Source organism: Tachyglossus aculeatus, chromosome 22, assembly GCF_015852505.1.
Source record: "Tachyglossus aculeatus isolate mTacAcu1 chromosome 22, mTacAcu1.pri, whole genome shotgun sequence".
NCBI classification, from domain to species: Eukaryota; Metazoa; Chordata; class Mammalia; order Monotremata; family Tachyglossidae; genus Tachyglossus; species Tachyglossus aculeatus.
This window is the reverse complement of record NC_052087.1, coordinates 58,757,242-58,779,065: the sequence shown is the minus strand read 5'-3', so window position 1 is coordinate 58,779,065 and position 21,824 is coordinate 58,757,242. Positions and strand designations below refer to the sequence as shown.

Sequence of the window (21,824 nt, the reverse complement as noted above, 5' to 3'; positions counted from 1 at the left end):
CTCTCGTCTGCAAAATGGGGCTCCACGGGGGACGGGGACTGTGTCCGTCCCGATTCGCCCGTATCCATCCCGGCGCTCAGTGCAGTGCCTGGCACGCAGTAAGAGCTTAATAATGATAATAATAATGATGATGATGGCATTTATTAAGCACTTACTATGTGCAAAACACTGTATTAAGTGCTGGGGAGGTTACCAGGTGATCAGGTTGTCCCCAATGGGACTCACACTCTTAATCCCCATTTGACAGACGGGGTAACTGAGGTACAGAGAAGTGACTCGCCCAAAGTCACACAGCCGACAATCGGTGGAGCCGGGATTTGAACCCATGACCTCTGACTCCAAAGCCCGAGCTCTTTCCACTGCGCCACGCTGCTTCTCTCATCTGCAAAATGGGACTCCACGGGGGACGGGGACTGTGTCCATCCCGGTGCTCAGTGCAGTGCCTGGCACGCAGTAAGAGCTTAATAATGATAATAATAATAATGATGATGGCATTTATTAAGCGCTTACTATGTGCAAAACACTGTACTAAGCGCTGGGGAGGTTACAAAGTGACCAGGTTGTCCCATGGGGGGGCTCACAGTCTTAATCCCCATTTTACAGCTACGGCAACTGAGGCCCAGAGAAGTAAAGTGACTTGCCCAAAGTCACCCAGCTGACAATTGGCGGAGCCGGCATTTGAACCCATGACCTCTGCCTCCAAAGCCCGAGCTCTTTCCACCGCACCACGCTGCTTCTCTCATCTGCAAAATGGGGCTCTATGGGGGACGGGGACCGTGTCCATCCCGGCGCTCAGTGAAGTGCCCGGCACACAGTAAGAGCTTAATAATGATAATAATAATAATGATGATGGCATTTATTAAGCGCTTACTATGTGCAAAACACTGTACTAAGTGCTGGGGAGGTTACAAGGCGATCAGGTTGTCCCATGGGGGGGCTCACAGTCTTAATCCCCATTTTACAGCTGCGGTAACTGAGGCCCAGAGAAGTGAAGTGACTTGCCCAAAATCACCCAGGTGACAACTGGCAGAGCCAGGATTTGAACCCATGACCTCTGCCTCCAAAGCCCGAGCTCTTTCCACTGCCCCACGCTGCTTCTCTCGTCTGCAAAATGGGACTCCACGGGGGACGGGGACTGTGTCCATCCCGGTGCTCAGTGCAGTGCCTGGCACGCAGTAAGAGCTTAATAATGATAATAATAATGATGATGGCATTTATTAAGCGCTTACTATGTGCAAAACACTGTATTAAGCGCTGGGGAGGTTACCAGGTGATCAGGTTGTCCCACATGGGACTCACACTCTTAATCCCCATTTGACAGACGGGGTAACTGAGGTACAGAGAAGTGACTCGCCCAGAGTCACCCAGCCGACAATCGGCGGAGCCGGGATTTGAACCCATGACCTCTGACTCCAAAGCCCGAGCTCTTTTCACTGCCCCACGCTGCTTCTCTCATCTGCAAAATGGGACTCCACGGGGGACGGGGACCGTATCCATCCTGGCGTTCACTGTGGGGCCTGGCACGCAGTAAGAGCTTAATAATAATAACGATGACGGCATTTATTAGGCACTTACCATGTGCAAATCACTGTTTTAAGCGCTGGGGAGGTTACCAGGTGACCAGGTTGTCCCCCACGGGACTCACGCTCAATCCCCGTTTGACAGACGGGGTAACTGAGGCCCAGGGACGTGACTCGCCCAATGTCGCCTGGCCGACAATTGGCTTAACAGATACCGGCGTGATTATTATTACTGTTAAAGGAGAAAGGAAGGGAGGCGGAGGCGTCTGCCTGCCCCTTTGGCCCCCGGCGCCCGGAAAGGAAGGCTGGGACGGCCGGGGATGTGATATTTAATTCCCGGAGTGGCAGCGGGAGCAGCGCCAGGACCCCCCCAGGACCCCCCGGACCCCACCGTCCTCCGGGCAGGGGGTGGGCCCGGGGCCGGGCTCCTCAGCGGCCGCAGCGCCCTCGCCCCTTCTTGGCCTTCTTGGCGCCCGCCGGGGGCCGGATGGGGAGGGGGGCCGTGCCCGCGGCCGGCGGCGGGTCCGGGAGCTCGGCGCCGGCGGGTCTGAGCCCCTCGAAGGGGGAGAACTTGAGGGGGCTGGGGAGAAGGAGACAGCGGTCAGGGCTCCGCGCCCGTCCGGCCCGCCCCCTCCCTCGGTGCCGTCCCCCTACCTGACGGGGGTGCGGGGCGACCGCTGTTTGCGTTGGTAAGAGAAGCCCTCCTTGATGCTCTCTAGGACCGACGGGGCCACGTACGTGAAGCCCTGGCAGGAGGGCAACGAGAGGCCTCAGTTTCCTACTGAGAGCTCACCTCCTCCAGGAGGCCTTCCCACACTCAGCCCCCTCCATCCTCTCCCCCTCGTCCCCCTCTCCATCCCCCCATCTTACCTCCTTCCCTGCCCCACAGCACCTGTATATATGTACATATTTATCACTCTATTTTACTTGTACCTATCTATTCTATTTATTTTATTTTGTTAGTATGTTTGGTTTTGTTCTCTGTCTCCCCCTTTTAGACTGTGGGGTAGGGACTGTCTCTAGATGTTGCCAACTTGGACTTCCCAAGCGCTTAGTCCAGTGCTCTGCACACAGTAAGCGCTCAATAAATACGATTGATGATGATGATGTATATATGTATATATGTTTGTACATATTTATTACTCTACTTATTTATTTATTTATTTATTTTGCTTGTACAGATCTATTCTATTTATTTTATTTTGTGAGTATGTTTGGTTTTGTTCTCCGTCTCCCCCTTTTAGACTGGGAGCCCACTGTGGGGTAGGGACTGTCTCTAGATGTTGCCAACTTGGACTTCCCAAGCGCTTAGTCCAGTGCTCTGCACACAGTAAGCGCTCAATAAATACGATTGATGATGATGATGTATATATGTATATATGTTTGTACATATTTATTACTCTACTTCTTTATTTATTTATTTTACTTGTACCTATCTATTCTATTTATTTTATTTTGTGAGTACATTTGGTTTTGTTCTCTGTCTCCCCCTTTTAGACTGTGAGCCCACTGTTGGGTAGGGACTGTCTCTAGATGTTGCCAACTTGGACTTCCCAAGCGCTTAGTCCAGTGCTCTGCACACAGTAAGCGCTAAATAAATACGATTGATGATGATGATGGATATATGTATATATGTTTGTACATATTTATTACTCTACTTATTTATTTATTTATTTTACTTGTACCTATCTATTCTATTTATTTCATTTTGTGAGTATGTTTGGTTTTGTTCTCTGTCTCCCCCTTTTAGACTGTGAGCCCACTGTGGGGTAGGGACTGTCTCTATATGTTGCCAACTTGTACTTCCCAAGCGCTTAGTCCAGTGCTCTGCACACAGTAAGCGCTCAATAAATACGATTGATGATGATGATCCTCTCCCCCTCGTCCCCCTCTCCATCCGCCCCGTCTTAACTCCTTCCCTTCCCCACAGCACCTGTATATATGTTTGTACGGATTTATTGCTCTATTTTACTTGTACCTATCTATTCTATTGATTTTATTTTGTTGATATGTTTGGTCCTGTTGTCTGTCTCCCCCTTCTAGGCTGTGAGCCCGTTATTGGGTAGGGACCGCCTCTAGATGTTGCCCACTTGGACTCCCCAAGCGCTTAGTCCAGTGCTCTGCACACAGTAAGCGCTCAATACCTATGACTGATTGATTGATTGATTGATTGATGGGGCCCCCGCCGCCCGGCCCCCTCACCAAGAAGGCCTGGTCCGCGCTCTCGCTGAGGGCCGCGCCGTCCGGGCTGTCCACGGGCGTCTGCCGCGTGAAGCGCGTGTCGAACTGACTCACGTCCTCTTCGGACTGCTGTGGGGTCGGGGAGGGGAGAGGAGGGTCAGGGCGGGGGAGAGGGGGGCCTGGGGTCGCCATTCATCCGTTCAACTGGCTTTATCGAGCGCTCACTGTGTGCACAGCACTGGACTCGGCCCTTGGGAAGTCCAAGTCGGCGACAGGGAGAGACGGTCCCTACCCAACAACGGGCTCCCAGGCTAGAAGCGGGACACGACACAAAACGCAACGGGTGGACGGGGGTCGGGTCATCAGAATAAATAGAAATAACAGGTGCCCATCATTAACAAAATCGACAGAAGGGCAAATACGTACATGTCAAATAGAGTAATAGACTGTGAGCCCACTGCTGGATAGGGACCGTCTCTCTATGTTGCCAACTTGGACTTCCCAAGCGCTTAGTCCAGTGCTCTGCACACAGTAAGCGCTCAATACGATTGATTGATTAATAAATCTGTACAAACGGGTGCTGTGGGGAGGGGAAGGAGGTAGGGAGGAGAGGAATAAAGGGGTGGGGGGGGTGTCCTCACCAGACAGGGCCGGAATGGAGGGTCCACTCGGCGAGCCAGGAGATCGTCCCAGTTGATGTGGCGGAAGAAGGGCTGTCTCTGAGGATGGACGGACGGACGGACGGGGGCTCACCCAAGGCGCGGAGACCCCGGAGAGCGGCCCGGCCTCCTCCCGGTCCCGCGCCCCCGCGGCCCACCTGCACGTCGGCGGCGTCCCCGGCCCCGCCTCCGACTCGCTGACTGGGGTTTCGCTTCAGAAACTGAGGGAGGGGAGAGAAGAGGGGGTGCCGCGGACCGTCAATCAATCAATCAATCAATCAATCGTATTTATTGAGCGCTTACTATGTGCAGAGCACTGTACTAAGCGCTTGGGAAGTACAAGTTGGCAACACATAGAGACAGTCCCTACCCAACAGTGGGCTCACAGTCTAAAAGGGGGAGACGGAGAACAAAACCAAACATACTAATAAAATAAATAGAATAGATGTGTACAAGTAAAATAAATAGAGTAATAAATCTGTACTGTGCAGAGCACTGGACTAAGCGCTTGGGAAGTACAAGTTGGCAACACATAGAGACAGTCCCTACCCAACAGTGGGCTCACAGTCTCAAAGGGGGAGACGGAGAACAAAACCAAACATACTAATAAAATAAATAGAATAGATGTGTACAAGTAAAATAAATAGAGTAATAAATCTGTACAAACGTATATACATATATACAGGTGCTGTGGGGAAGGGAAGGAGGTAAGATGGGGGGATGGTGAGGGGGAGAGGAAGGAAGAGGCTGAGCGTGGGAAGGCCTCCTGGAGGAGGTGAGCTCTCAGTAGGGCCTTGAAGGGAGGAAGAGAGCCAGCTTGGCGGATGGGCAGAGGGATTGGGGGCATTCCGGGCCCGGGGGAGGACGTGGGCCGGGGGTCGATGGCGGGACGGGCAAGCGCTTAGTACAGTGCTCTGCACATAGTAAGCGCTCAATAAATACGATTGGTGATGATGATGATGACGGGCGAGAACGAGGCCTAACGGTGAGGAGATTAGCGGTGGCAGAGGAGCGGAGGGTGCGGGCTGGGCTGGAGAAGGACAGAAGGGAGGGGAGGGAGGAGGGGGCCAGGGGATGGATGGCCAGCCTTGAAGCCCAGGGTGAGGAGTTTCGGCCCACCAGAGGAACCGTCACCTTTTTGAGGAGGTCGCGGGCGTCCGGCGTGAGGTAGGGAGGCAGCGTCAGTTTCCCCCTGAGGATTTTGTCGACGGTCTTCTTGCGGTTCTCGGCGGTGAAGGGCGGCTGGAGGAGGCCGAGCGTGAAGGGGGGCCCCGGGCCCGCCGCCTGCCCCCCGCCCCTCCCCACGGGCGTCCCCTCCCCGCCCTCCCCCGGGCGGGTGGGACTTGCCGATCCGGTGAGCATGTCGTACATCAGCGCGCCCAGGCTCCACCAGTCCACGGCCCGGTTGTGGCCGCTGCGAACCAGGATCTCGGGGGCCCTGGGCGGGGGGGCGGGGGGCGTGAGCCTCGGCCCCCCGGCCCCATCCCCTCCCGCCCGGCGGCCTCTCCCTACATGTACTCCACGGTGCCACAGAAGGTGTGGGTGACGCATCCCTCGTGGATGGACTCCTTACACAGACCGAAGTCCGTCAACTTGACGTGTCCTGGTTGGGAGAGGGACGTCTGTCAGTCCCGGGGTCCCGGTGACCCCTCCGGCCCCCGCCGTGCGGGTCCCGGCGACCCACATCCATTCATTCGTTCATTCATTGAGCGCTTACTATGTGCAGAGCGCTGGACTAAGCGCTCGGGAAGTCCAAATCGGCAACACATCGAGACGGTCCCTACCCAACAGTGGGCTCCCGGTCTAAAAGTCTAATGTATATATGGTTGTCCATATTTATTACTCTATTTGTTTATTTATTTATTTATTTTGCCTGTACATTTCTGTCCTACTTATTTTATCGTCATCATCATCATCAATCGTATTTATTGAGCGCTTACTATGTGCAGAGCACTGTACTAAGCGCTTGGGAAGTACAAATTGGCAACATCTAGAGACAGTCCCTACCCAACAGTGGGCTCACAGTCTAAAAGGGGGAGACAGAGAACAAAACCAAACATACTAACAAAATAAAATAAATAGAATAGATATGTACAAATAAATAAATAAATAAATAAATGTTGGTATGTTTGGTTCTGTTCTCCGTCTCCCCCTTTTAGACTGCGAGCCCCCTGTTGGGTAGGGACTGCCTCTATGGGATGCCAATCTGTACTTCCCAAGCGCTCAGTCCAGTGCTCCGCACACAGTAAGCGCTCGATAAATACGATTGATTGACTGGTCGATAAAAGGGGGAGACGGAGAACAGGACCAAACGGACCAGCAAGATAAAACAAATAGGATAGAAATGTACAGGTAAAATAAATCTGTACAACCATCTATCCAGGTGCTGTGGGGAAGGGAAGGAGGTAAGACGGGGGGGACGAGGGGGAGAGGAAGGAGGGGGCTCAGTCCGGGAAGGCCTCCTGGAGGCCCGAGTGACCCCCTGACCGCCCCCCGCCCCGGGCCTGGAAGCTTTTCCGCCCCGGTTCGCGGGCCCCGGTGACCCCCCCACCGCGGACTCCGGGGACCCCCGGGCCCTTTCCGGCCCCCCACCGCGCGGGCCCCTGACCCTGGCTGTTGAGCATGATGTTCTCGGGCTTGAGGTCGCGGTAGATGATGCCTTGGGAGTGCAGGTGGCCCAGGGCCAGGGTGATTTCGCCCAGGTAAAAGCTGCAGGGGCGACGGGGGGGGGGGGGGGTCCGGGCTGAGCGCCGGGCCCCCCGCGCGGCCCCGGCCCCCGCCCTGCCCGGCGGCACTCACCAGGCGGTGTCTTCCATGAAGATTCCCTCGCGCTCCAGGTGCGTGAATAACTCCCCGCCTGCAATCAATCAATCAATCAATCAATCAATCAGTCGTATTTATTGAGCGCTTACTATGTGCAGAGCACTGGACTAAGCGCTTGGGAAGTACAAATTGGCATCACATGGAGACCGTCCCTACCCAACGGTGGGCTCACAGTCTAAAAGGGGGAGACGGAGAACAGAACCAAACATACCAACAAAATAAAATAAGTAGGATAGAAATGTACAAGCAAAATAAATAAATAAATAAATAAATAGAGTAATGAATATGTACAACCATATATCCATCTATACAGGTGCTGTGGGGAAGGGAAGGAGGTAAGACGGGGGGATGGAGAGGGGGGCGAGGGGGAGAGGAAGGAAGGGGCTCAGTCTGGGAAGGCCTCCTGGAGGAGGTGAGCTCTCAGCAGGGCCTTGAGCCTGCAGCCCAGAGACCCGGACACGCGGTCACTCCGACCGCTCCCCCCCCCCCCCCCCAACCCCCGGCCCGCCGGGCACGGGGTCACCCCGTCGGCCCCCCGCTTCGGCCCCCCGGGTACCCGGACGTGGCCCACCCGACTTCCCCGGGCCTGGAATGCCCCCAATCCCTCTGCCCCTCCGCCAAGCTCGCTCTCTTCCTCCCTTCAAGGCCCTGCTGAGAGCTCACCTCCTCCAGGAGGCCTTCCCACACTGAGCCCCTTCCCTCCTCTCCCCCTCGTCCCCCTCTCCATCCCCCCATCTTACCTCCTTCCCTTCCCCACAGCACCTGTATATATGTATATATGGTTGTACATATTTATTACTCTATTTATTTTACTTGTACATTTCTATCCTATTTATTTTATTTTGTTGGTATGTTTGGTTCTGTTCTCTGTCTCCCCCTTTTAGACTGTGAGCCCACTGTTGGGTAGGGACTGCCTCTATGTGTTGCCAATTTGGACTTCCCAAGCGCTTAGTACAGTGCTCTGCACATAGTAAGCGCTCAATAAATACGATTGATTGATTGATTGATTGATTCCTCCCCCCGACCCGCAACCTCGGCCTCTAGACCGTGAGCTCGCTGCGGGCACGGATTGTCCCTCTTTATTTGCCGGATTGTACGTCCCAAGCGCTTAGTACAGTGCTCTACGCACAGTAAGCGCTCAGTAAATACGACTGAATGAATGCCGTCCTCTCCCAAGCGCTTAGTACAGTGCTCTACACACAGTAAGCGCTCAGTAAATAAATACGATTTATAAATAATAAATAAATAATAAATAAATAAATAATAATAAATAATAAATGATAAATAAATAATAAATAAATAATAATAAATAATAATAATAAATAATAGATAAATAATAAATAAATAAATACGATGAATGTCGTCCTCTCCCAAGCGCTTAGTACAGTGCTCTACACACAGTAAGCGCTCAATAAATACAATTGAATGAATGTTGTCCTCTCCCAAGCGCTTAGTACAGTGCTCTACACTCAGTAAGCGCTCAGTAAATATGATTGAATGAATGTTGTCCTCTCCCAAGCACTTAGTACAGTGCTCTACACACAGTAAGCGCTCAATAAATACGACTGAATGAATGCTGTCCTCTCCCAAGCGCTTAGTACAGTGCTCTACACACAGTAAGCACTCAGTAAATACAATTGAATGAATGTTGTCCTCTCCCAAGCACTTAGTACAGTGCTCTACACACAGTAAGCACTCAATAAATATGATTGAATGAATGCTGTCCTCTCCCAAGCGCTTAGTACAGTGCTCTACACACAGTAAGCGCTCAGTAAATACGACTGAATGAATGTCGTCCTCTCCCAAGCGCTTAGTACAGTGCTCTACACACAGTAAGCGCTCAGTAAATATGACTGAATGAATGTCGTCCTCTCCCAAGCGCTTAGTACAGCGCTCTACACACAGTAAGTGCTCAGTAAATACGACTGAATGAATGTCGTCTTCTCCCAAGCGCTTAGTACAGTGCTCTACACACAGTAAGCGCTCAATGAATACGACTGAATGAATGTCATCCTCTCCCAAGCGCTTAGTACAGTGCTCTACACACAGTAAGCGCTCAGTAAATACGACTGAATGAATGTCGTCCTCTCCCAAGCGTTTAGTACAGTGCTCTACACACAGTAAGCGCTCAGTAAATACGACTGAATGAATGTCGTCCTCTCCCAAGCGCTTAGTACAGTGCTCTACACACAGTAAGCGCTCAGTAAATACGACTGAATGAATGTCGTCCTCTCCCAAGCGCTTAGTACAGTGCTCTACACACAGTAAGCGCTCAGTAAATACGACTGAATGAATGTCGTCCTCTCCCAAGCGCTTAGTACAGTGCTCTACACACAGTAAGCGCTCAGTAAATACGACTGAATGAATGTCGTCCTCTCCCAAGCGCTTAGTACAGTGCTCTACACCCAGTAAGCGCTCAGTAAATACGATCGAATGAATGTCGTCCTCTCCCAAGCGCTTAGTACAGTGCTCTACACACAGTAAGCGCTCGGTAAATACGACTGAATGAATGCTGTCCTCTCCCAAGCGCTTAGTACAGTGCTCTACACACAGTAAGCGCTCACTAAATACGACTGAGTGAATGTTGTCCTCTCCCAAGCGCTAGTACAGTGCTCTACACTCAATAAGCGCTCAATAAATACGACTGAATGAATGTTATCATCATCATCATCAATCGTATTTATTGAGCGCTTCCTGTGTGCAGAGCACTGTACTAAGCGCTTGGGAAGTCCAAGTTGGCAACATATAGAGACGGTCCCTACCCAACAGTGGGCTCGCAGTCTAAAAAAAGCGCTTAGTACAGTGCTCCGCACACAATAAGCGCTCAAAAAATACGACGGACTGAAGGCAGGGTCCTGCCGGGTGCCACCCCTCCGGCCGTCACTGCTCCTCTCCGTCCAGAGGGACCGGAAAACCAGGAAAAATTGGGAGGCGGGGAGAAGCAGCGGGGCTCAGTGGAAAGAGCCCGGGCTTTGGAGTCGGAGGTCGCGGGTTCAAATCCCGCTCCGCCACTTGTCAGCTGGGTGACTTTGGGCCAGTCGCTTCACTTCTCTGGGCCTCAGTTCCCTCATCTGGAAAATGGGGATGAAGACTCTGGGCCCGCCGTGGGACAGCCTCATCACCTTGTCACCTCCCCAGCGCCGCGGACGTAGTAGGGGCTTAATCACCAATTGTACTTATTGAGCGCTTACTGTGTGCAGAGCACTGGACTAAGCGCTTAATAAGTGCCATTATAAAAAATAAATTATTTTTTATTTTGAGGTGAGGTGGAGAGATGGGCCAGGGGCGGGGGAAGAGAGACACACACACAGACAGAGATATCTCTGTCTCTATGTTGCCAGCTTGTCCTTCCCAAACGCTTGGTCCAGTGCTCGGCACATAGTGAGCGCTCAATAAATACGATTGATGATGATGATGATGTATAGGGTCAGGGCCTGGGGACGCATGGGAGCGTCAGGAGGGCAGGGGCAGGTTCAGTATGGAGAGGGAAGTGGGGGGGAGGGGGACAGGTGCAGTAGGGAGACAGGGCCGGGCTGGGGCTGGAGGGGAGGCCAAGACACTCACCGGGGGAGGCGGGGCCAGGGTGATGATGATGATGATGATAATAATAATAATAATAATAATAATAATAATAATAATAATGGCATTTGTTAAGCGCTTACTATGTGCCGAGCACTGCTCTAAGCACTGGGATAATAATAACAATAATAATAATGATGGCATCTGTTAAGCGCTTACTATGTGCCAAACACTGCTCTAGGCACTGGGATAATAATAATAATGATGGCATTTGTTAAGCGCTTACTATGTGCCAAGCACTGTTCCAAGCACTGGGATGATAATGATAATAATGATGATGGTGTTTGTTAAGCGCTTACTATGTGCCAAGCAGTGCTCTAAGCACTGGGATAATAATAATGATAATGATGGTATTTGTTAAGCGCTTACTATGTGCCAAGCACTGTTCCAAGCACTGGGATGATAATGATAATAATGATGATGGTGTTTGTTAAGCGCTTACTATGTGCCAAGCAGTGCTCTAAGCCCTGGGATAATAATAATGATAATGATGGTATTTGTTAAGCGCTTATTATGTGCCAAGCACTGTTCCAAGCACTGGGATGATAATAATAATAATGATGATGGTATTTGTTAAGCGCCTACTATGTGCCAAGCACTGTTCTAAGCTCTGGGATAATAATAATGATAATGATGGTATTTGTTAAGCGCTTACTATGTGCCAAGCACTGTTCCAAGCACTGGGATGATAATAATGATAATGATGATGGTGTTTGTTAAGCGCTTACTATGTGCCAAGCACTGTTCTAAGCCCTGGGATGATAATAATGATAATGATGGTATTTGTTAAGCGCTTAGTATGTGCCAAGCACTGGAATAATAATAATGACGGAATTTGTTAAGCGCTTACTATGTGCCAAGCACTGTTCCAAGCACTGGGATAATAATAATAATAATAATGATGATGGTATTTGTTAAGCGCTTACTATGTGCCCAGCACTGTTCTAAGCACTGGGATAATAATAATGATAATGATGGTATTTGTTAAGCGCTTACTATGTGCCAAGCACTGGAATAATAATAATGATGGCATTTGTTAAGTGCTTACTATGTGCGAAGCACTGCTCTAAGCACTGGGATAATAATAATAATAATAATAATGATGGCATTTGTTAAGCGCTTACTATGTGCCAAACAGTGCTCTAGGCACTGGGATAACAATAATAATAATAATATGATGGCATTTGTTAAGCGCTTACTATGTGCCAAGCACTGTTCCAAGCACTGGGATAATAATAATAATAATAATAATAATGATGATGGTATTTGTTAAGCGCTTACTATGTGCCAAGCACTGTTCCAAGCACTGGGATAATAATAATAATAATAATAATAATAATGATGATGGTATTTGTTAAGTGCTTACTATGTACCCAGCACTGTTCTAAGCACTGGGATAATAATAATGATAATGATGGTATTTGTTAAGCGCTTACTATGTGCCAAGCACTGGGATAATAATAATAATAATAATGACGGCATTTTTTAAGCGCTTACTATGTGCCAAGCACTGTTCCAAGCACTGGGATGATAATAATAAAAATGATGGCATTTGTTAAACGCTTACTATGTGCCAAGCACTGCTCTAAGCACTGGGATAATAATGATAATAATGACAGTATTTGTTAAGCGCTTACTATGTGCCAAGCACTGCTCTAAGCACTGGGATAATAATAATAATAATGATGGTATTTGTTAAGTGCTTAGTATGTGCCAAGCACTGCTCTAAGCACTGGAATAATAATAATAATAATAATGGTATTAGTTAAGCTCTTACTATGTGCCAAGCACTGCTCTAAGCACTGGGATAATAATAATAAAGACAGTATTTGTTAAGCGCTTACTATGTGCCAAGCACTGTTTTAAGCTCTGGGATAATAATAATAATAATGATGCCATTTGTTAAGCGCTTACTATGTGCCAAGCACTGTTCTAAGCACTGGGATAATAATAATGATAATGATGGTATTTGTTAAGCGCTTACTATGTGCCAAGCACTGGGATAATAATAATAATAATAATAACGATGGTATTTGTTAAGTGCTTCCTATGTGCCAAGCACTGTTCTAAGCACTGGAATAATAATAATGATAATGATGGTATTTGTTAAGCGCTTACTATGTGCCAAGCACTGGGATAATAATAATAATAATAACGATGGTATTTGTTAAGCGCTTCCTATGTGCCAAGCATTGTTCTAAGCACTGGGATAATAACATTAATAATGACGGTATTTGTTAAGTGCTTACTATGTGCCAAGCACTGTTCTAAGCACTGGGATAATAATAATAATGATGGCATTTGTTAAGCGCTTACTATGTGCAAAGCACTGTTCTAAGCGCTTGGTGGGGGGATACAAGGTGATCAGGTTGTCCCACATGGGGCTCACAGTCTTCATCCCCATTTTCCAGATGAGACAACTGAGGCACCGAGAAGTGCAGTGACTCGCCCAAAGTCACCCAGCTGACAGGCGGCGGAGCCGGGATTCGAACCCACGACCTCCGACTCCCAAGCCCGGGCTCTTCCCGCTGCTTCCGGTTCTCGGGTCGGCCCCCTTGGGGCCTCGCCGCCTCGATGCCCATTTTCCAGACGAGGGAACCGAGGCCCAGGGAAGCGAAGCGGCCGGCCCCAGGTCACCCAGCTGACGCGTGGCGGAGCCGGGATTTGAACCCGGGACCTCGGACCCCAAAGCCCGGGCTCCTTCCACTGGGCCGCGCTGCGTCGCCACGGCGACGGGCGAGGCGGGCAGGAGCGCACCACTGAGGCACTCGAGGATGAGGTACAGCTTGCCGCCGGTCTGGAAGGCGTAGACCAGCTCCACGATGAACGGGTGCCTCACCGCCTCCAGGATGCTACGCTCGGCACGCGTGTGCGCCGTGTCTTTCGCGTTACACACGATCTTGGCCTGGGGAAGCGGGCGGGAGGCCTGGTCAGGGCGGCGCCGGGGGTCCGGGGACATCCCTGGGGGCACTCTTCCATTCATTCATTCAATCATTCATTCAGTCGTACTTATTGAGCGCTCGCTGTGCGCAGGGCGCTGGACTGAGCGCTTGGGAAGGACACGCGTGCCACCTCGAGAGACGCTCACCCCCCCAGGCCGGTGGGCACTCACTTTCCTCAGGACTTTCATGGCGAAAATCTTCCCCGTGTTCGTTCCCTGCACCTTTCGCACCTGGAACACCTGGGGGGAGGTAAAGGAAGGAGGGGAGAGCTCAGAGCGGGGCGGGGGGACGGGGGGGTCCCCTCCTTTCGGGCCCCTCACCCGCTCATTCGACCGTATTTATTAATAACGAGGATGGCACTGATCACCCGGTAACTTCCCCAGCGCTTAGAACGGTATAATAATGATGTAATTATATATTATATATGTATATTATATATTAGATTATATTATATATATAATAATAATGACGCTTATTAAGCGCTTACTATGTGCAAAGCACTTCTAGCCCCCCGCCCCCATCCCGCCAAGCCCCGAGACCCCTCCCCCTTCTATAATCATAATAATGGCACTTATTAAGCACTTACTATGTGCAAAAGCACTGTTCTAAGCGCTGGGAAGGTTACAAGGTGATCAGGTTTATTCATTCGATCGTATTGAGCGCTTACCGTGTGCAGAGTACTATACTAGTCCCTTCTAGATGTGAGCCCGCTGTTGGGTAGGGACCGTCTCTCTATGGTGCCGACTTGGACTTCCCAAGCGCTTAGTCCAGTGCTCTGCACACAGTAAGCACTCAATTAATACGATTGAATGACCGAATGAATACTAAGCCTTCTAGACTGTGAGCCCACTGTTGGATAGGGACTGTCTCTATATGTTGTCAACTTGGACTTCCCAAGCGCTTAGTTCAGTGCTCTGCACACGGTCAGTGCTCAATAAATACAATTGAATGAATGAATGAATGAATGCTAAGCTTTCTAGACTGTGAGCCCACTGTTGGGTAGGGACCGTCTCTCTATGCTGCCAACTTGGACTTCCCAAGCGCTTAGTCCAGTGCTCTGCACACAGTCAGCGCTCAATAAATACGATTGAATGAATGAATGAATACTAAGCCTTCTAAACTGTGAGCCCACTGTTGGGTAGGGACCGTCTCTCTATGGTGCCGACTTGGACTTCCCAAGCGCTTAGTCCAGTGCTCTGCACACAGTCAGCGCTCAATAAATACAATTGAATGAATGAATGAATACTAAGCCTTCTAAACTGTGAGCCCACTGTTGGGTAGGGACCGTCTCTCTATGGTGCCGACTTGGACTTCCCAAGCGCTTAGTCCAGTGCTCTGCGCACAGTAAGCGCTCAATAAATACGATTGAATGAATGAATGAATACTAAGCCTTCCAGACTGTGAGCCCGCTGTTGGGTAGGGACCGTCTCTATATGTTTCCGACTTGTACTTCCCAAGCGCTTAGTACAGTGCTCTGCACACAGTCAGCGCTCAATAAATACGATTGAATGAATGAATGAATACTAAGCCTTCTAGACTGTGAGCCCGCTGTTGGGTAGGGACCGTCTCTCTATGTTGCCAACTTGGACTTCCCAAGCGCTTAGTCCAGTGCTTTGCACACAGTCAGCGCTCAATAAATATGATTGAATGAATGAATGAATGAATGACCATCTCTCTATGTTGCCAACTTGGACTTCCCAAGCGCTTAGTCCAGTGATCTGCACACAGTCAGCGCTCAATAAATACGACTGAATGAATGAATGTACTAACCGCTTGGGAAGTCCAAGTTGGCAACTTTCATTCAATCGTATTTATTGAGCGCTGACTGTGTGCAGAGCACTGTTCTAAACGCTTGGGAAGTCCAAGCTGGCAACATTCATTCAATCGTATTTATTGAGCGCTGACTGTGTGCAGAGCACTGTTCTAAGCGCTTGGGAAGTCCAAGCTGGCAACATCTAGAGACGGTCCCTACCCAACAGTGGGCTCACAGCCTAGACGTTGTCCTACAGTCAGGTTGTCCCAGGGGGCTCGCAGTCTTTAATCCCCCTTTAATCCCCGCGATCAGGTTGGTTTATTCACCTTTCCATAGCCCCCTTTGCCCAAAACACGCAGCAACTCGAAGCAGTGCGGGCCGATGCGCTCGGGGCCCGGGTTCACGCTGCTTTCGGACAGCTCCACTTCCTCATAGCGTCCCGCCGGCCTGTGGACACAGCAGTATATATGTACCTTATATATGTATCCCCTGTATATAATAATAATAAAAATAATAATAATAATGATGATGGCATTTATTAAGCGCTTACGATGTGCAAAGCACTGTTCTAAGCGCTGGGAAGGTTACAAGGTGATCAGGTTGTCCCTCGGGGGGCTCACAGTCTTCATCCCCGTTTTACAGATGAGGTCACTGAGGCCCAGAGAAGCTAAGTGACTCGCCCAAAGTCACCCAGCTGACAATTGGCAGAGCCGGGGTTTGAACCCGTGACCTCTGACTCCAAAGCCCGGGCTCTTTCCACTGAGCCACGCTGCTTCTCTTTTATGTGTATATGAATATATGTATATATTCATTCATTCATTCGGATTTATTGAGCGCTTACGGGGTGCAGAGCACTGGACTAAGCGCTTACTCCAGGACCCCACCTCCACCACCCCGTTCCCTCCGGCCCCCCACTCCAATCCCACCTCCCCCACAATCCCGCCCCGATCTCGCCCCCGCCACAACCGGCCCGGGACTCAGGCCTGAGGCTAGCCCCCCGCCCCAAGCCCCGAGACCCCTCCCCCTTCTATAATAATAATAATAATAATAATAATAATAATAATGGCACTTATTAAGTGCTTACTATGTGCAAAGCACGAGACCCCTCCCCCCTTCTATACTACTAATAATAATGGCACTTATTAAGTGCTTACTATGTGCAAAGCACAAGACCTCTCCCCCTTCTATACTAATAATAATAATAGCACTCATTAAGTGCTTACTATGTGCAAAGCATGAGACCCCCTCCCCCCTTCTATAATAATAATAATAATGGCACTTATTAAGTGCTTACTATGTGCAAAGCATGAGGCCCCCTACCCCCCTTCTATAATAATAATAATAATGGCACTTATTAAGTGCTTACTATGTGCAAAGCATGAGACCCCTCCCCCCTTCAATAATAATAATAATGGCACTTTTTAAACGCTTACTATGTGCAAAGCATGAGACCCTCCCCCCCTTCTATAATAATAATAATGGCACTTATTAAGCACTTACTATGTGCAAAGCACTAGGCCTCTCCCCCCTTCTATAATAACAATAATAATGGCACTTAAGCGCTTACTATGTGCAAAGCACAAGACTCCTCCCCCCTTCTATAATAATAGTGACAAGGGCAATTATTAAGCGCTTACTATGTGCAAAGCACGAGACCCCTCCCTCCCTTCTATAATAATAATAATGGCACTTATTAAGCACTTACTATGTGCAAAGCATGAGACCCCTCCCCCCTTCTATAATAATAATAATAATAATGGCACTTGAGCGCTTACTATATGCAAAGCACGAGACCCATCCCCCCTTCTATAATAATAGTAACAATGGCAATTATTAAGCGCTTACTATGTGCAAAGCACGAGACCCCTCCCCCCTTCTATAATAATAATGGCACTTATTAAGCGCTTACTATGTGCAAATCATGAGACCCCTCCCCCCTTCTATAATAATAATGGCACTTATTAAGCACTTACTATGTGCAAAGCACGGGACCCCTCCCCCCCTTATATAATAATAATAATAATGGCACTTATTAAGCGCTTTCTATGTGCAAAGCACGAGACCCCTCCCCCCTTCTGTAATAATAATAATAATCATAATGGCACTTACTAAACGCTTACTATGTGCAAAGCACGAGACCCCTCCCCCTTCTACAATAATAGTAATAATAATAATAATGGCACTTATTAAGCGCTTACTATGTGCAGAACACTGTTCTAAGTGCTGGAAAGGTTACAAAGTGATCAGGTTCATTCATTCAATCGTATTGAGTGCTTATGGTGTGCAGAGCACTGTACTGTACTAGTCCCTTCTAGACTGTGAGCCCGCTGTTGGGTAGGGACCGTCTCTATATGTTGTCAACTTGTACTTCCCAAGCGCTTAGTACAGTGCTCTGCACACAGTAAGCGCTCAATAAATACGAGTGAATGAATGAATGAATGAATACTAAGCCTTCTAGACTGTGAGCCCACGGTTGGGTAGGAACCGTCTCTATATGTTCCCAACTTGTACTTCCCAAGCGCTTAGTACAGTGCTCTGCACACAGTAAGTGCTCAATAAATACGATTGAATGAATGAATGTACTAAGCGCTTGGGAAGTACAAGTTGGCAACATCTAGAGACGGTCCCTACCCAACAGCGGGCTCACAGTCTAGAAGTTGTCCCACAGTCAGGTTGTCCCACGGGGCTCACATTCTTAATCCCCATTTTCCAGATTCATTCATTCATTCAATCGTATTTATTGAACGCTTACTGTGTGCAGAGCACTGTACTAAGCGCTTGGGAAGTCCAAGTTGGCAACAGATAGAGACGGTCCCCACCCAACAGTGGGCTCACAGTCTAGAAGGCGGAGACAGACAACAAAACCAAACATATTAACAAAATAAAATAAGTAGAATAAATATGTACAAGTAAAATAAATAAGTAGAGTAATAAATCCATACAAACATATAGACATATGGGACATATGTCCCATGTGGGACAGGGACTGCGTCCACCCTTAGTTTGTATCTTCCCCAGTGCCTAGCACATAGTAAGCCCTGAACAAACATCAATATTAATCAATCAATCGCATTTATTGAGCGCTTACTGTGTGCACAGCACTGTACTAAGCGCTTGGGAAGTCCAAGAGAGACGGTCCCTACCCAACAGCGGGCTCACAGTCTAGAAGGGGGAGACAGACAACAAAACAAAACATATTAACAAAATAAAATAAGTAGAATAAATATGTACAAGTAAAATAAATGGAGTAATAAATCCGTACAAACATACAGACGTATATACAGGTGCTGTGGGGAAGGGAAGGAGGTAAGGCGGGGGAAATGGAGAGGGGGAGGAGGGGGAGAGGAAGGAGGGGGCTCAGTCTGGGTCAGGCACTGTACTAAGCGCTGGGATGGCTACAAGCACTGTACTAAGCTCTTGGGCAATACACATCGGCAACATATAGAGGTCACACAGCAGACAAGTCCAGTGCTCTGCACACAGTCAGCGCTCAATAAATACGATTGAATGGATGAATGAATGAATGACCGGCTCTCTATGTTGCCAACTTGGACTTCCCAAGCGCTTAGTCCAGTGCTCTGCACACGGTAAGCGCTCAATAAATACGATTGAATGAATGAACGGCTCTCTATGTTGCCAACTTGGACTTCCCAAGCGCTTAGGCCAGTGCTCTGCACACAGTCAGCGCTCAATAAATAGGACTGAATGAATGAGTCGTGCGGCCCTTCCTGGCGCTGGGGCCCGGTCATTCATTCAATCGTATTTATTGAGCGCTGACTGTGCGCAGAGCACTGGACTAAGCGCTTGGGAAGTCCAAGTTGGCAACATCTAGAGACGGTCCCTATCCACCAGTGGGCTCACAGTCTAGAAGGGGGAGACGGACGACAAAACAAAAAACATTAACAAAATAAAATAAGTAGAATAAATATGTACAAGCAAAATAAATAGGGTAACAAATCCGTACAAACATATAGACATGTATACAGGTGGTGTAGGGAAGGGAAGGAGGTAAGGCGGGGGGGGGAAATCAATCAATCAATCATATTTATTGAGCGCTTACTGTGTGCAGAGCACTGTACTTAGTGCTTGGGAAGTCCAAGTTGGCAACATATAGAGTCAGTCCCTACCCACCAGTGGGCTCACAGTCTAAAAGGGGGGGCACAGAGAACAAAACCAAACATACTAACAAAATAAAATAAATAGAATAGATATGTACAGGTAAAATAAATAGAGTAATAAATATGTACAAACATATATTCATATATACAGGTGCTGTGGGGAAGGGAAGGAGGTAAGACGGGGGGATGGAGAGGGGGATGAGGGGGAGAGGAAGGAGGGGGCTGAGTGTGGGAAGGCCTCCTGGAGGAGGTGAGCTCTCAGTAGGGCCTTGACTCACTCGGTCCTGATACTCACTCGAGGCCTGCGGCCCTGAGCTCGGCGTCCACATCCTGCGGGAGGGGAGAGAGAGAGAGAGAGAGATTGAATCAATCAATCAATCGTATTTATTGAGCGCTTACTGTGTGCGGAGCACTGTACTCAGCGCTTGGGAAAGTTGGCAACATAGAGAGACAGTCCCTACCCAACAGCGGGCTCTCAGTCTGAAAGGGGGAGACAGAGAACTAAACCAAACATACTAACAAAATGAAATAAATAGAATAGATATGTACAAGTAAATTAGAGTAATCAATCAATCAGTCATATTTATTGAGCGCTTACTGTGTGCAGAGCACTGTACTAAGCGCTTGGGAAGTACAAGTTGGCAACATATAGAGACAGTTCCTACCCAACAGTGGGCTCACAGTCTAAAAGGGGGAGACGCAGAACAAAACCAAACATACTAACAAAATGAAATAAATAGAATAGATGGGTACAAGTAAATTAAATAGAGTAATCAATCAATCAATCGTATTTATTGAGCGCTTACTGTGTGCAGAGCACTGTACTAAGCGCTTGGGAAGTCCAAGTCGGCAACATATAGAGACAGTCCCTAACCCAACAGCGGGCTCACAGTCTAAAAGGGGGAGACAGAGAACAAAACCAAACATACTAACAAAATGAAATAAATGGCTCACAGTCTAAAAGGGGGAGACAGAGAACAAAACCAAACATACTAACAAAATGAAATAAATAGAATAGATATGTACAAGTCCTTCCTCTCCCCCTCGTCCCCCTCTCCATCCCCCCATCTTACCTCCTTCCCTTCCCCACTGCACCTGTATATATGTATATATGTTTGTACATATTTGTTAATCTATTTATTTATTTTACTTGTACCTATCTATTCTATTTATTTTATTTTGTTGGTATGTTTGGTTTTGTTCTCTGTCTCCCCCTTTTAGACTGGGAGCCCGCTGTCGGGTAGGGACTGTCTCTAGATGTTGCCAACTTGGACTTCCCAAGCGCTTAGTCCAGTGCTCTGCACACAGTAAGCGCTCAATAAATACGATTGATGATGATATGTACAAACATATATGCAGGTGCTGTGGGGAAGGGAAGGAGGTAAGATGGGGGGGTGGAGAGGGGGACGAGGGGGAGAGGAAGGAAGGGGCTGAGTGTGGGAAGGCCTGGTTTTGGGGGTGTCCCTGTTTTTTGGGGTCTCACCGCGGGGCTGAGCTCGGGGTCCCCGTCCCCGTCGCTGGCCTCCTCAGTCTCCAGGTCGATGTCGAAGACGGCGGCCATGGCGGGCCCTTGGGCCCGTGACGTCACAGCCAGGCCCGGCCCCGGGGGCCACCTTCGCCTACCCAGAACCCCCCGCGGCCCCAGAGGACTCTGGGAAACGTTGTTCGGCCTGAGGGGAGCCAACCTGGTGTGGGGGGGGGGGACGAGAACAAACATTCATTCATATTCACTCATTCATTCAATCGTATTTATTGAGCGCTTACTGTGTGCTGAGCTTGGGAAGTCCAATCAATCATATTTATTGAACGCTTACTGTGTGCAGAGCAATGGACTAAGCGCTTGGGAAGTCCAAGTTGGCAACATAGAGAGACGGTCCCTACTCGACAGCAGGCTCACAGTCTAGAAGGGGGAGACGGACGACAAAACATATAAACAGAATAAAATAAATGGAATAAATATGTACAATTCATTCGTTTTTCATTCAATCGTATTTATTGAGCGCTTACTGGGTGCAGAGCACTGGACTAAGCGCTTGGGAAGTCCAAGTTGGTAACATGGAGACGGTCCCTACCCGACAGCAGGTTCACAGTCTAGAAGGGGGAGACAGAGAACAAAACATATTAACAAAATAAAATCAATGGAACAAATATGTACAATTCATTCGCTTTTCATTCAATCGTATTTATTGAGCGCTTACTGTGTGCAGAGCACTGGACTAAGCGCTTGGGAAGTCCAAGTTGGCAACAGA

At 48.9% G+C, this 21,824-nt stretch overlaps 1 protein-coding gene across 1 annotated transcript; it reads right to left on the bottom strand.

Annotated features, from left to right (window-relative positions):
* Nucleotides 1–1,860: 1,860 nt before the first annotated feature.
* On the bottom strand, nucleotides 1,861–21,163 carry RPS6KB2 (ribosomal protein S6 kinase B2). The gene is made up of 15 exons (XM_038764295.1): nucleotides 21,059–21,163; nucleotides 19,871–19,905; nucleotides 15,784–15,904; nucleotides 13,875–13,943; nucleotides 13,520–13,667; nucleotides 7,160–7,217; nucleotides 6,969–7,069; nucleotides 5,873–5,963; nucleotides 5,708–5,798; nucleotides 5,495–5,602; nucleotides 4,519–4,581; nucleotides 4,343–4,420; nucleotides 3,723–3,830; nucleotides 2,175–2,266; nucleotides 1,861–2,100 (listed from the first exon to the last, which is right to left on the bottom strand). Exons 1-15 carry the CDS (start codon nucleotides 21,134–21,136, stop codon nucleotides 1,950–1,952), a joined length of 1,392 nt encoding a protein of 463 aa, XP_038620223.1. The 5' UTR covers nucleotides 21,137–21,163; the 3' UTR covers nucleotides 1,861–1,949.
* Between the last annotated feature and the right edge of the window lie 661 nt (nucleotides 21,164–21,824).